This window comes from Onychostoma macrolepis, chromosome 06, assembly GCF_012432095.1.
Source record: "Onychostoma macrolepis isolate SWU-2019 chromosome 06, ASM1243209v1, whole genome shotgun sequence".
Taxonomy (NCBI): domain Eukaryota; kingdom Metazoa; phylum Chordata; class Actinopteri; order Cypriniformes; family Cyprinidae; genus Onychostoma; species Onychostoma macrolepis.
The window spans coordinates 20737353-20754105 of record NC_081160.1 but is presented as its reverse complement, the minus strand read 5'-3'; the positions used below and the strand labels follow the sequence as shown (position 1 = coordinate 20754105).

General features: G+C 34.5%; 1 protein-coding gene across 2 annotated transcripts in view; it reads left to right on the top strand.

Annotated features, from left to right (window-relative positions):
- Positions 1-5692, top strand: part of nos1apa (nitric oxide synthase 1 (neuronal) adaptor protein a) — a 129143-nt gene extending 123451 nt beyond the window's left edge. For both annotated transcript variants that reach the window (XM_058778543.1, XM_058778544.1), the window contains one exon: positions 1253-5692. In XM_058778543.1, the coding sequence (XP_058634526.1) occupies positions 1253-1802 (550 nt within the window). In that variant the 3' untranslated portion in view covers positions 1803-5692. The remainder of the gene's footprint in view (positions 1-1252) is intronic.
- The last annotated feature ends 11061 nt before the right edge of the window (positions 5693-16753 follow it).

Sequence of the window (16753 nt, the reverse complement as noted above, 5' to 3'; positions counted from 1 at the left end):
TATATATATATATATATGTATATATAATTAGACTTTATGGCATTCATCAACATTCTTATCTTCAGCAGACCAAGTGCAAATTCCACTGTCATAAAATGCATTTACAAGAAACCAACTTCTTATCATTTCTAGTAAGACTATTATTGCCCAGATATGTGGCATTATTGAGGGATTTGTGTCATCGTCATGGGATATTTATGGAAAGTTCACTACAGGAATGTGTCACTAAATGACTGTGAGCATCTCATGTGACTTGAGATGGCAGTGACACCATTGCATTTACTATTCTTGTCCACTGACCTTTTTCAGCATGTTTTAATATATTAACACACACATTTTACACTTCTGTTCAAAATTTTGGGTTTTTGAAAGAAGTCTCTTATTCTCACCAAGGCTGTATTTATTTGATTTAAAAAAAATACAGTAAAAAGAGTAATGTTGTAACATTTTAATGCAATTTAAATTAACTTTTAATATATATTATTCCTTTAATGACAAATGGTGAATTTTCCAGCCATTACATCAGTGTTCAGTGTCACATGATCCTTTAGAAATCAGTCTGGTCAAGAAATATTTCTTGTTATTGTCAGTTTAAAAAATGCTATTTCATGTAAGTCGCTTTACGGTCACGTAATTGCTCAATTAAAATGCATTATTGCTGAATAAAAAATAAACCTTTATAAAAAAACAATGCTTCTGCATTCCCACATGTGTTAATTTATGAATAAATGTGGAATAGAATGTAAAATAAATACATTTTAGTTTGTCACAATTTTTGCTTTCTTCATCTAAGATTTTAATACTTTTTTACATCACAAAAGTATTCTAAGTGTACTTTCACAATCCAAAGTTCAATCAAATTCAATCAACTTTCCTCCATTGGAAATATGGCAAAGCTAATGAGTTGTCCAGCTGTCTTTTTATCCTGCCCAAAAATGATCCTCTGAATTCAACAGAGAGCCCGTTCTGCTGTTTACTTTCCCCCTTTCCCTGTAGGCTCAATCGGAGCTTTAAAATTTACCTTTAATAAGATTTTTTTTCAAATGAAGTATGATCTTGTATTACAGAGGGAAATATCTGGAATATCAGAACGAGCTGATGGTGGTCTTTGAAATCTTTACTTTTTAGAAGTATCATTTCGGACCACTGTGTTGGAGAATAATTAAATTCAGGCCACATATTTGCTCTGATCTTTTGTGGTCGTTCTATCTTGCATGATCACATGTCTATACTTTTTCTTTCTCTCACACAGTCACATCTCCCTGGATTCCTTCCCTCGGCTAGATCCCCCACCTCCCACCGGCAAAAAGCGTCTCCCACGGGCCCTGAAGACCACCCAGGACATGATGATATCCTCTGACCCCGTGGTAGCCTCCCCAGAATCCTCCTTCGTCTCCACACCTGACAAGATCTCCAAAGATAAAGCTGAGCTTCAGCCTGAAGAGTCCAGTCTTGAGAAACCTTCAGGACCCGGCGACCGTTTCGACAGCCAGATGGAGAAGACTCCCAGTTTAGAACTGAAAAACGAGCCCACAGCTGTGGTGACGGATGAGAAAGTTTCGGAGGATGTCGATCAGTCACAGCTGCTGCTCTCTGTTCCAGATCTCATTCACAAAGACAATCTGGACCCAAAGAAACTGGCCAGCTCAGAAACTAGAATGGCTTCCACCCCATGTCCTGGGAAAGGGGGCTGCCGCATCAGCGTCACTGAGGGGGAATTGTTGGGGAACGGCACAGCGGATTACCGGACCCTCAGCTTGGAGAACGAAGAATCCCACCCTGACCTGCTGTCATTTGAATAACAGGCTTGAAACCCTTAAGATCATTGATTCTCCAGGCTTCAGCGATGACAAAAAGTCATTTAAACTGCTTTCATTCTGCATTTCATATTTTGCCTTTAAGTACCACTGATTGTACTTAGTTATTTCATAGATATAATTATTCAAATGATAAAAATCACTATTGTTTTTTTTTTTGTTTTTTTAGGGTTTTTTTAATCGTAGCACCATAATCAATTTAAAAGATTGTATTTTAAAGTATTTGTGGACCTGTATTCAAAATACCATGATGAATCAGTTAACAGAAACCAAAGTCAATACTACACTGCAAAAAAAGTTTCTTGGCTTTTTTCCAGTCAAATATTCCAGTAGAACTTCCAGATAAATTTACTTGAAGCAACACTACTGCATAAGATATTAAGACTTGTTATATCATAAATATTAGTGAATTTTTGTATTTCTTACTGCACTGGAAGATTGTTTCACTCGTTTTAACTATAAAAAGACTAATAATGATACAAAAGATTTCGGATTCATATAAATGATGTTCTTATGAACTTCAAATCAAAGAATCCTGAAACAAATGTATATTAGAATGATATCTGAAGGATCATGTGACACTGAAGACTGGAGTAATGGCTGCTGAAAATTCAGCTTTGCCATCCTAGGAATAAATTACATTTTAAAATATATTAAAATAGAAAATAGTTATTTTAAATTGCAATAATATTTCACAGTATTACAGTTTTTACTGTGTTCATGAGCATAAGAGACTTCTTTAAAAAAAATAAAAAAACTTAAAATCTTACAGACCCCAAATTTATATTGAAAACAAGTCTTCATGTAGTTTTACATTTTCTATGTAAAGAGTATGTACATGTATTTTGATTGAAGGATTTTTAGACTGGAAAAATAGCCAGAAATACTCATTAAGAACAGAATTTTTGCAGTGTTACTGTTATACCTCCAAAGCTGTCTTTGCAGTTTCATAAGTGGGCAGCATTTCATGTCTTATATGTGTTTGTTTGTTTCATATCAATTCTACATTCATGGCTAGCTGACCACATCTCTAAACTTCTGCTCAGTGTCATAATCAGTGGCAGTATGAGTGAGCGCACATGGCCTCTGGTCAGTCTATAAAGCGTTATGCTCCTAACGGCAGCAGTATATGCTGCTTCCATGTAGTTTTTGACGCTATGTGACCTCTAGATCAATTTTTACAGTCTGATGGAGAAAGTCTAGGATCCTACCATTGTAAGCAGTGTCATAGTGATAATAGTCAAGGTGATGATAGCTCGAGGAATGTCAGTAATGAGGCTCAGTCAACATGAAGGTATGCAGAAGGGTTCTGATATTCCCTGGAATGCTATAACTCAACACTAATCTCGATTCTCATCCTCTTGTTTGTGTAGACAGCCTGACTCCCATGACATTCACTCAGGCCTGTTCTTTATACCACACAGTGGCTTCTCTGGAGAGATTTTGGGCTATTCCGATGCTAACAATACCGCTATTTACGCTCCTGTTATTTAAAGAGATATACAGTCATTCAGCATATATGTATAGATGTACGGAGATGTTGATTGTAAGTCAAAGCTGGGATGAAATAGCTGATATGCATTAATGAAAAATGACGTAAGAAAAGTTTTGAGCTGTCATGTATGTATTGGCAATATAGCATTAATTAATATCTATGAGCTTCCGTACCACGTTTTGGTTACACTACCTTTGTGATACCAATTATGTAGTGATGCATAATAATTTATAATAGTGTGAACACTACAATAAGAACTGAGAATAAAGCAGTTGCAGCTGATGAGTTAATATGGACCACTGATACTGTGTTACTGGACCGTCAGATATGAAGTGTTTATGAAATGCCGGTGTATGTGTGCTGGTGAGACTACAGCTGAATGAATGAAAGAAAAGCATATTTATCTTATTGTTTTTTTATATATATAGTTTAGAGTTGAGAAGATGCTTGGTGGGAACTTAACGGAATAGTTTACATGAAAATGAAAATTGGATGAAATTCCACTCACCTTCAGGCCATCCAAGATGTAAATGAGTTTAATCGGAACAGTCCAAAGAGCTGATTTAAAAACATCAAAATATTTGTTTAGAAGTGGGTTGGACTGTTTTTGCATGTAAACGGTGCTTGATCTGTGCGTATTTATCACCTGATTCAGACCAGACAGGGTTTTTTACTGGAGAAAGCAATATTATATGGATAGAGGACTATATTATGTGGGATCCCCTATTAGAGTGTTTTAGCCAGAAGTTAAAAACATCTTAATAGATTTTCTTTCTTATAAACACCTAGCTTTTTCACTTTTAATCGATGAACTGGAGTAGTGAAGATCACTTGTGGATTATTGTGATGTTTTTATCAGCTGCTTAAACCCCTTTTCTGACGGCACCCATTCACTTCAGAGGATCCTTTGGTAAGCAAGTAACGTAATGCTGAATTTCTTTAAATCGGTTACAATAAAAATCTTCATCTTAGCCTGAGGACAAGTACGTTTTCATCAAATTTTAATTTTTAGGTGAACTATTCCTTTAACCTGACTGGAATGTTATTTCTTATTTTTCTGTGATGATTAATGTATTTTAATTTCAATCAAAGTGGTCCCATCATTGTCACAGTTTGTTTGAATGAAGAAAAAAGAATGTTGAAGGAAAAACGCATGTATATGAAGGTTTTACGAGTGCACTGAAATGTATTTTGAGAAGCTGGGTATATTAAAGTGATTTCCCATTGTGCTAACTGTCTATTCGTGATGAAGTTTGGGTCTGGGAGCCTTTATTTTCAGTAAATGGATTTTATGCAACTTATTTTTCATTCAAGGCAGTTTATAGAGCTGAATTTACAGGGTCTGCGCCACTGGAATTAAATAGCCTGCTTTATGACATAACAACAGTAAAGCAGGACTTGATGATTGCTGTGAGTGCTACATGAGATTGAACCTTAAAGTTTTGGTTTACCAGAGCTGATTCCTAACCATGAGGTTATACCGTCACCCCAAATCCAGACCAAACTGTCTGTATGTTTCAATCCACCCTGCCAACCATGTTCAACTCAAGAAATATTTTATAGATTAATGCACATGGACACTTCGTAGCATTTTCTGATCACCACAATATCACGTGATTTTAAAGCTGCAAAGTTACCAGTTTTTAACTATCTTTTTAATTATTTTTTTAAATCTAATTTGCCTACTACTTCAGCTTACAAGCAATGCACCTTTATATTTTCAAACACTTGAAATGTTTCATTTCAAAATCTATTAATCCAATAGCCTCAAAATATGAAAAATTGAATCTTAAGTTTATACTGTATTCTGGTGCTCTACACAGTTTTATCTTCAATTCAGCCTTTGCTGAACTCAAAAAATGACTTGACAAGAAGCAAGCTGTTAGAAGTAAATTCTGATTTTACTTCTGAATTTGGGACAGTGGGTGGGTCTTCATCCTCTATCCTGTCTCAGTGTTTATTGTAGTCATATCCTGTTTTATGGTTTCCTTTCCTAAAATAGAACCTTGTGTTATTTATCACTGCCAGCCAGACATTTTGTTTAGACTGACTACTTTAAGCGTAGCTTTTAGGGTAGGGTACTTTAAGGGTAGTTTTTAATCCGAAGAAAAGATTTTGTCATATGGGTAGAATAATGGATGAAAGTGGAGTACTGAAATCAGTTTTGGAGTTTAATTATTTGTCAGTCAGTATAATAAATGGGGTTGGTGTGGAATTGAACTCATGATCATTGTTACATCAGCCCACTTTGCTCAAAACATTTCTCACCTGTTTCTGTGCAATTCAATCTGTTCATCATTGCAATTGTTACTGGTGTTTTACACCGAAATGTACTTGTGATTCAGTACATTATTAAATAAATTGTGATTAAGGCAAATGACATTCTGTTGCATTTGATTTATTTGGACTATGTTGTCTTTAGAGATTTTATAGTATGTATATATAAGATATTTTTTTAGTATATTTTTTATATATATAGGTGCATCTCAAAAAATTTGAATCGTGAAAAAGTTTTTTTTCTTGTAACTTATTTCAAAAAGTGAAATTTTCATATTAGATTCATTACATGTAAAGTGAAACATTTCAAAAGTTTTTTTGTTTTGTCTTAATTTTGATGATTAGAGCTTACAGCTCATGAAAGTTAAAAATCCAGTATCTCAAAATATTAGAATATTTCCTAAAATCAATCAAAAAAAAGGATTTGAAGTTCCTTAAAGTATGTTCATTTAGGCACTCAATACTTGTTCGGGGTTCCTTTAGCACACATGACAGCATCAGTGAGGTTATTATCACTATTGAGCCTTCAGCTCAATTGTTGGATCGACTGTTTCTCATCTTTCTCTTGAAAATATCCCATAGATTACATATGGGGTTCAGGTCAGGCATGTTGGCTGGCCAATCAAGCACAGTAATATCATGGTCAGCAAACCACTTGGAAGTGGTTTTGGCAGTGTGGGTAGGTGCTAAAGTCCTGCTGGAGGAAATCGGCATCTCCATAAAGCTTGTCAGCAGATGGAAGCATAAAGTGCTCCAAAATCTCTTGGTAGACAGCTGCATTGACTTTGGACTTGATGAAACACAATGGACCAACACCAGCAGACGTCACGGCACCCCAAATCATTACTGACTTTCGGAAACTTCACACTGGACTTCAAGCAGCTTGGATTCTGTGCCTCTCCACTCTTCCTCCAGACTCCAGACCTTTATTTCCAAATGAAATGCAAAATTGTCTTTTATCTGAAAAGAGGACTTTGGACCACTGAGCAACAGTCCAGTTCTTTTTCTCCACAGCCCTAGGTAAGATGCTTCTGACGTTGTCTCTACTTCAGAAGTGGCTTGGTAGCCCTTTTCCTGAACACATCTGAGCGTGGTGACTCTTGATGCACTGACTCCAGCTTCAGTTCTCTCCTTGTGAAGCTCTCACAAGTGTTTGAATCGGCTTTGCTTGACTGTCTCAAGCTTGCAGTCATCCCTGTTGCTTGCACACCTTTTCCTACCCAATTTCTTCATTCCAGTCAACTTTGCATTTAATATGCTTTGATACAGCACTCTGTGAACAGCCACCCCTTTCAGTAATGACCCTCTGTGACTTTGTGGAGGGGGTCAATGATTGTCTTCTGGACCATCGCCAAGTCAGCAGTCTTCCCCATTATTGTGATTTTAAAGAACAAGAGATACCCGAAATTTATACTGTAGGGATGGTCGTTTATTGAAACTCAAATGTAAATATTCTAATATTTTGAAATACTGGATTTTTGACTTTCATGAGCTGTAAGCTCTAATCATCAAAATTAAAACAAAAAAACTTTTGAAATGTCTTACTTTACATGTAATGAATCTAAAATATCTGAAAGTTTCACTTTTGAAATGTTACAAGAAAAAAAGAACTTTTTCATAATATACAAATTTTTCGAGATGCACGTGTGTGTATACATATTTGTGTGTATATATACATACGTGTATATATTTTAAAATGTAACTTACTTTGTGTGTGTGTGTGTGTGTGTGTATATATATATATATATATATGTATATATATATATATATATATATATATATATATATATATATATATATATGTATATATATATATATGTATATATATATATATATATATAAAGGGGTGTCAACGTTAACGCATGTGATTAATCAAAAATTTTAACGCATTAATATTTTTTAAATTAATCGTTTGATAAGGTTTGACCCCAACTTCCTCCCGTCATCGCAGCGCGGAAGGTTATCTAGCATATTTTAACAACAGTAAACGACCAAATTCCACACGTGATCATAAAGGAAGTTATTACAAACACTCGATGGTGGTTTGAAGTGAGTTCTGAGTAAAAGTGTACTATTAATCTCATCAACCGTCTTATGAAGTATGATGCTAATATTAGCTCTAATGCACCTGCAGAACAGGTCCAATTCTTCTTCATAATGCATTTTGTCATAATACTTCATGTAAGGTCGCAAGAAATGTTTTGTTGTATTTATTTAGAAACACTTTTGATAACAGTTGGGTAAATGTATACTGGGATTGAAGCGATGTGGCTTGGTAAACGTTTTATTGCCAGTTTAAAGGCTGATAATGGCTGAATAAAAACAAAAGAATAATGATAAAAGAATAAGGATTATGTCTCATACCTGGCGGAAGTGTGAAAGGTTCTGTTTCCTTAAACTAGTGTCATGCATTTCTTTATTTCAACACATTTACAGGTAAATCCTAGTATTTTAAATTTGTGATTAATCATGATTAATCACAGTCCACGACTGTGATTAACGCGATTACATTTTTTTAATCGATTGACAGCACTAATATATTTATATATATATATATATATATATATACACAGTAAGTTACATTTTAAAATATATTAAAACAGAAAACAGTTCTTTTAAATTGTAATATTTCACAATATTACTGATTTCACATGTGTTTTAGATCAAATAAATGTAGCCTTGGTTGTACCAACCCCAAACTTTTGAATGGTTATGTGTATAAAGTCATTTTGGATAAAATCTCACTACAAAGGATTGCTGATATGCAAGAGTTAAGATCAAATGAGACATGTTTCATACTGGACGGATCTGCTGCTACCAGACTTCTTGGAGAAGGGAGGGATACTTTAATTTAGTGCTGGTTTTCCTGCAGGACATGAAGAATGCGTTGTCAGAATTCATTTGTTGTCCTTCTCTCTGCAGGGTTTGATTTATTTTTTCTTGTCTCTTTTTCAGTCCTGTTTACCCTTGAATATTTAACCTTCTGTATCCCAAAACTTTCTACCCTAAAAGAGTCCCTTATACAATGTTTATAAGTTACACTTATTAATTTACTGCTATTGTTCCAGGATCATTAAAGATTGTGTTAAATGATACTGGAATCTTTGGTCATCTGTTTCACATTCAAATACTGAGTCATTAGGAAATTATTATTATCTGCACGATCCTATAAACAAGCACTATTTTTGTTGTTCTTTTGCACATTTTATTCACTGAGAAAGTGTTTTGTATTTTTATGTTGTTATTATTAGGTAAAATACACAAACAGAGATGGAACTTCAAGTTTCCCAGGATAGTCACTCAGCAGGGTCCCAGGAGATGAGAAAGGGAGCGGAAATACCACAGTTGCCATATTGGCTAAAAGAGCCAATTTTGAAAGGTGAGAGAAAGTTTCCAACGGCAAGACTCATTATGACAACAACAGATCAGGAACTACTACGTCACCCACCTGGAGCTTCTGGCAGTTCTGCAGGCATTGTTCCACTTCAAGTGCTTCCTGGTGCACACAGACAACATATGCTTTTGGCAATACAGAGAACAGATACAGTCTCTATTTGATGTGATATGGTGCAAGCCACATTAACTTGCAGGTCAGCAGCAATAGAAACAGCAAAAACTGCAGGCACAGGAGGTTGGTCTGAAAAAGTATTAGAAAAATCTAAAAAAATGGTCTACGGTCTGTATGCTATTCTCAATTTACATGACAATGAATATCCAAATAATGTGGTCTGAAACCTCACGTAGGCCTGGTTTGATAAGCATAACTACCTAATTGCAATAAATGGATGATTTATTCTTAATAGTGTTGAATATTAATTCAAAAATAAATCTGTGACCCACAATCATTTATACAGTTGAATGCATACGTGCATGAATAAATCAGTGAATCAATGAATATGGTTAACAAAGGACACTGCATTTGCATGAGCTTAACCTTTGTACCTCTTCTTCTGCCATGTATTGTTTTATTTTTAAGATGTTAATGAATTGTAGTGGTATTTGTGGACTGGCATTAACCTGGTTTAGATTCTGCTTTTCAGATTTCTAATATCTTGTTTGTGCAAATCTGAGCTAACAATGGCAAAATACGGTGTGCCACTTTTGTTGTTCTTTCTGGTTGATATTATTAGCAAGTATGGCATTAGCATTTGAAGGCCTCTTTTCTAATGTCTCTCTTTCATAACAGCGTTTTTATTTTTTACTTCATAAATATAAGTTTCAAAATATCTTTCTATTCGAGATGCAGAAAAGCTCAAGACTTGATTATTGTAATGCACTTTTGGCTGGATGCCCCAGTGTTTCCATAAATAAGCTGTGGCTTATTCAAAATGCAGCAGCAGAGATCAACCAAATCCAGAAAATATGATCATATCAGTCTAATATTCACATTAGTTATACAGTCAAATTCCTCTAGTCTGTTTTTAACCTGCTGAACTTGCTCCCTATATAAACATTCTTTCCTTCGTTAGGAGTATTAAAGGAATAGTTTGCCCAAAACTGAAACATTTGCTCACCTTCAGGACATTCAAGCTGTAGATGGGTTTGTTTCTTCATCGGAACAGATTTGGAGAAATTTAGCATTGCATCACTTGCTCTCCAATGGATCCTCTGCAGTGAATGGGTGCCGTCAGAATCCAAACAGCTGATAAAAACATCACAATAAACCACAAGCAATCCAGTCCATCAATTAATGTATTGTGAAGTGAAAAGATGCATATTTGTAAGAAACAAATAAATCATTAATATATTTTTAACTTTTAACAAACCGTTCCTTCCTTAGGCAGGGAAGGATTGAAAAAATACAAGAATGCAAAGCTCAGAGACCATCGTCAACACAAAATCATTTTGTTATCATAAATTATTAATTTCATCGTACATGTAATACAGTAACATTTTGAGACAAAAGAGTTTTTGTTTTGTTGTTCCTGTCAAAATTGAAATTTTGTACTCAGCAGCATTTTATACAATAGTCTCTTGACAGTGAGCATCTAGCATAGATTTAGAGGTCATGAATTATGAGGCAGATGTACAGCAGACATAGTGACCCCCAAGATACATAATCTGAATATACTGTATCTAATCATACTTAAACCCTTTGCAATTTGCACTTAAAACAATATTAATGCACCTATCAGCATCCCACTGCTGAAGTTTATCATACACACGAACTGAAAAAAATATTAGGTATATTCACAGCATAATGCTCAACCTTCTGATGAGCATTAAACCTGATGAAACATCATGTATGTGCTAAAACGGAAGGTAAAAGGAACTTAATCATGTAGACACTAAATAGAAGGACATTATTTTTTGCATGGTAATGATGCTTCTGAAAAAATAAAATTAGGACTGGGTTTAATTTGAAACATTAACAAAAACATGATGTCATAAAAAGTTATTAGTTATTAAATAATATTAATTGTTAAACTCAAGGTCCAGGTACATGTGAAAATCACAAATCAAATTAAAATAAAAGAAAATCAAATAAAATAATCAAAAAATAAAATAAAATAAAATAAAAAAATCAAATAAAATCAAAAATAAAATAAAATCGAAAAATAAAATAAAATCAAATTTAAAAAAATCAAATAAAATAAAAAAATCAAATAAAAAAATATATATAAAATATCTGTGCAGGTTCTGTGAGACACTGGGATATGTTTATCTGATATTTTAGTCTGTTAGCACTTGCACCAAAGATAAAACAGTTTCTAGTACTTCCTTCCTGATCTAACAGTTATAGCAGTAGGGGCAGGATTTGAGTAATTTGGCATTTGTGCTCAGATTGTCTGCATTGTTTGGACTCCTGAGCAGAAAAACATCTCATATCAACTTCCCCTAGAAGAAACAAATAAAGTAATTTGGCTTCTTGGGTATTATAATTATATATTTGCTCCAATGATTCATATCAACCTCTGGGAATAGTAAGCGCTGTATGCATTTAATTGATTAAAGGGCCCTTCCATTATGAATGTTTATCTGTTTCCATTATTAACTTAAGTCTCTTTTATGCATCAAAGGCATATAAAATAAGAACATTATAATTACACAATTATACAGTAGATCATTTAAATGTAAAAAATAAACCCAACATATTCTTTATACCATTTATGTTTTTAAAACTAGAAACTCTAAAACACCTCCAATGTATGTTCGTTGTACCATAATTTATTTCCCAGATGTCCCAGAGAGCCTTCAGCCTGCATGACTCTTTATTCAATAATAATACTCAGCTAGAAGTCCAGTTTGAACCAGGAGGGTTATACTGTGAAAAGTGGAAAAATAATCATGTCACCGGTAGGGCGCTAAATAAAGATGACATGCTGCGTTTTCACAAATCTGCCTCCTGTTTACATTCCAGCTCCCGTTCATCTGTCTGCCAAGAGAAGACCCAGAATGCTGTTTGTGTAAAGAGACTCTGCAGGCACAATACTAAGAACAGAGCTTGGATTGTTATTGTGTTACTATGGTGAGAGAAGGTCACCGCTGTGCCTTTATACAGCCATACTGAGCAAAAGCCCATGCATTTTTTACATGCAAAATTTACCACTTGCCTACAAAGCAATGTGAAAATAACTGGAATGTTTATGACAAGAATCATCCAGTTAAGAGTAAGCTTCAGCAACCATGCACTCTTGTGATGGAGCACAAAAGGAGAAATATCGAATTGTACTAGTAATGTTTTTTTTTCCCCCATATAATTGAATGGGGAATGAAGCTTTCAAGCTTCAAAAAGGACACAAAAGTATCATAAAGTGGTCCATGTTATTCATGTACTATATTCCAAATAGTCTGAAGCCACATGAACTTTACATGGAGAAACATAAGAAATATGATTACTATAATATACATATATTTACAGTTTTTCTCGATTGCTAAAACACTATAGCCAAGCTTTTTGAAACTAAAATTTCAAAACCATAACGCCATTTTTCAAAAAGCACACCCATTTTGCTGAACTATAAACACTATTCCCCTGCTTTAACACATTAGTCAGATTTGATGAACTGTTACTGCAAAACTCTACACACAAATCCCTACATTTCTCAGTGCTTACACCATGTGGTCATTTAGAAAGCACTAGCATGCAATATTGTTCACTCAAGTCTGCACAATTTGAGCTCAGTTAGCACACAATTACCCAAGTGGAAACACTAGGAGTCCAAATTTATCACACACCAATCAGAACCTACGATGAATAAAGGGCCAAAGTCTGCTTATAGTCTCAGTGGCTTTGGTGCATTTCTCAGATCAGAAATGAAATTCTCAAAACTATTTGTTCAACCTCCACATCATCTCACTTGTGCACATCATAAAAGGTTTCTCATTCTTTTGAACAAGTTGCGATTTCTTTGGTACATTCATGCGACTGATTATGTACAGTTGTCTGTGGTTTCCTACATTATCAGTTGCTAATGTCATGTTGCTCAAAATGAATGATATAGTTCTCTGAAATAGCTCAAAGGTACATCTCATGAACCTTCAATTGGAAAGCATATATAGAAAGAGGATAACACAAGAATTACAAATTCTGACAGTGGACTTTCAAATTTTTATTTTCGCCTTTGTGCACATTTATTTTTCTTTTCTATTTCACAATGACGTTTTTTTGGTCAGACCGCTAGTAAAAGTGTAATAGTGAATCATATCCAGTCTTTTTCAATCAATATCCCACATACAATAATGTGTACATCTGTACTTTTGAAATGGATATTTGGCATACATAAGAAGTGCAGCCTTCTGAATTTCAGTACAGTAAATGTCATCCAAACTGTTGCCATAGTTTACAGCAGGTAATACTAACAGAGTGCCGTGTTATATTGACAACAAGACTAAGCATTTTGACTATCTTGTTTGTGAACAATAACACAAGGACATCAGGCATGCAAGAGGATTTTACACACACTGGCCAGGGCCAATATAGCCTGTGAAGATGAAGAGGTTCTTTGGCCTGTCCCAGACCAAAGACGGGATACTGGGGCAGAATAATTATTTTTGTTGTTGTTTGCTGTATTGTACTGTATTCTACAGTACATTAAATTTGGGGAGTACCACATTTGTTACTGGTTTTTGTATTGTTTTGAATTTATCTCATTAGTGTACAACGGTGTTGTTGTGTGTGTGTGTGTGTGTGTGTGTGTGTGTGTGTTTTGAGTGTTTGTGTGTCATGTCTGAGAGCATAGTTTGGTTTTTCAGCAAGATTGTGTTGTTTTGAGTGGAGAGCTTCATTTTGACCTGAATATAAGAAGTTTGGGAAGTTGAGTTAGAAGTTATAGATTCATGTTCAGAGTATGCCTGGCAAAAAAGAGGCATAATTTCAAGAAATGTGTTTAAGCAATCGAGAAAAACTAAAGTATTGTTATTTACTCACATGCACGTCATTCCAGACCCATATGATTTTATTTTAAGAAAAAATATTTTTCATGCAATTACAATGAACAAAGACTAAAGCTTTCAAACTTCAAAAAGGACACAAAGCACCATAAAATATCATAAAAGTGTTCTATTTGACGTGTGCACTATATTTGAAATCTTCTAAAGCCATATAGCTTTGTGTAAGAAACAGGCTGAAATTCAACTAACTGAATCATTAAATTAAATTCAAAGCATTGCATCAATAGAGAATAATGACTTAAATTTGTTATGTTTCATACAACAAAGGTGGCTTTGAGTCATGTGGACCACTTTATGACACTTGTATAGTGCTTTTGCATCCTTTTTGGAGCTTAAAACTTCAGTCCCCATTCATTGCAATTGTATATAAAAACTACCAGTGCAGTTTCTGTGTTTGTGCTTCATTGCAGAAAGTCAGTCATTTGGGAATAACATGAGGCTGACAGAATGACAGAGTATTGATTGTTGGGTACAGTATCCCTTTAAACTTAAAACGCACAGTCCAGACCACTTACTGGATCTTCTTACCAGAAAAAGGAAGAATGTCAAGACTGGAAACTGACGGACAGTTAGATAAATGTTCCTGAGATCTGGAGACAGCGACGTTGATAACAATCAGCCATCACTCAATGCAGTGTACTAAAACGCATAAGACTCCTGGCCATGCGGTTATGGTCATCTTTCCCCGTGGCCTGCAATCACACCAATCATTGATGTTTGGGTCTCACACAGATTCCCATCAGTGATATCCTGATCTCCGAGTGCTAGAAGAGAACACAATGAGACTGTATGAGTCAGCTTCAACCCACTGAGTTATCATTTATCTGTCTTACTGATCATCACAGTACAGCACACATGTGTGTATGTTTGTTTCAGATAAGGTGCAATGTTTAGTAAAGAGCTTTTCCCCCAGTAGGTTCCTGATTTATCAGGTTTATGGTCAGGCTATGTCTGAGACTGAGTGACAGGGTGAGAGAGTTGAACGAAGAGAGAGAGGGTGTCTGTTCTATTTTTAACGTATTTGAAATCAGCAGCACAATGAAAATAGCTGGCATTAGTAAGGAATGGGCAGTACAGCGGAAAAGTAAATATGCTCTTCTGGCTGTCTCAGACCTGTGCTCTGTGGTCCCCGCAGCTTACGATTCCATCCACTGTAACCAAAGGCAATGTTTTACATTTTTGCTGTTCAGTCAAGTGTGGTAAGGCATGAAGCATCACCGTTTCATTCTGGTCTGGGTCCAGTTCTGAGTTGTAAGAGCACATCTCTCAAGGATGGCCCTAACAAAAAAGCATCAAAACATACTATAGTAGGCCTATGTTTGTTTGTTCTGTAAAAGTCATTAAAATAACAGATAATAACATTGCACACATTTCTTTCTGCAGTTTCTCTGTATTTGTAATTGTAAAAAAAAAAAAAAAAGATATAAAATATAAAACTATGCAAACCAAGTGTTTAGTTTGTCAGAAAAAAAATGCAAATCTCTGATTCAGAAGTTCAAAAGGACACAAAACCACCATTATATTATTGTATATTATGTAATTTTTCTAATATCATACAATACAGCATAAATCTATGCAAAACTAAGAGTTTACTTTCTAAACATGTATACTTTGATTACATTTGTAAATAAAAGTAATGCTTGCACATGCAGATCTCACTATTCAGAAGTTTAAACGCAAAGGACAATAACACTGAAAAAAATTATTCATTGAATTTACTACATTTTTTTAAGGTAATTGGTTGCAATCCATTTATTTTAGCTACTAACATCAACTAAATTTGTTTATTTAAATGTAGCTAAAATAAATAGTTTGCAACCACTTACCTTAAAAAAAATTAGTAGCATTTGTTTTCAGTGTATAATGAAAGCGATCTATATGACTCCTAAATATATTTACAGAAATATAAAAATTATATACATTATATACAGTATTTTAGAACAATAATATAATATAAAAAGTAGTTTATATGACAAAATATGACATCATTTATATACATAGATATACTTCATTGTATAATATAATATAATATAATATAATATAATATATAATATAATATAATATAATATAATATAATATAATATAATATAATATAATATAATATAATGCAAAGACAAATAGTCCACCTTTTCCCAAAAAGCTGCATATTTTGAGGTATCATTCATATCTGTGGCAGAAGTGTTGTGATATGAATGTGCTGAAAATTATTCATAGGGTTAGGGGTTTATTGAAATCCCTAACTATAAGATCTGTAATATTGATGCTTGCCTTAACAAACAGTACTAAAAATGTATAGGCTTGGACTCCAGGAGCACGATTGAGAAAGGCTGCATCATGGTATGATTTCTAAATTGGATATTCCTTCTCTCAAAATAACACATAATCCATTTAACAAAAACACTGCCAAGTGTTGTACAGCTTTAATTCCTGAGGAGAAAAAAAGTACGGTAAGCATGCTTTCTTGTGTGTTCCAGTGCAGCACTCAAGGAAACATGCTAATTGTGCAATAAGCCACATGTGTTGTGTAGATGCATGTGCATATCATCAGTATGGAGATAAGCGCTTGGGTATCCAGAAGGCAGTGATCCTGAACCATAACATCCCCTGGATTCCTCTGTCATTCTGCCATACATGCTGAAACAAGATTGTGCAGCCGTGCATGGGTATTCTGCAAATTCAAGTGGCAAAGGCTGCAATGCAGGTTAACATTCACTCTCTACACCACATATCTGTCACTTTGCCTGATTGTGAACAAGCCCTTTCATTCCAG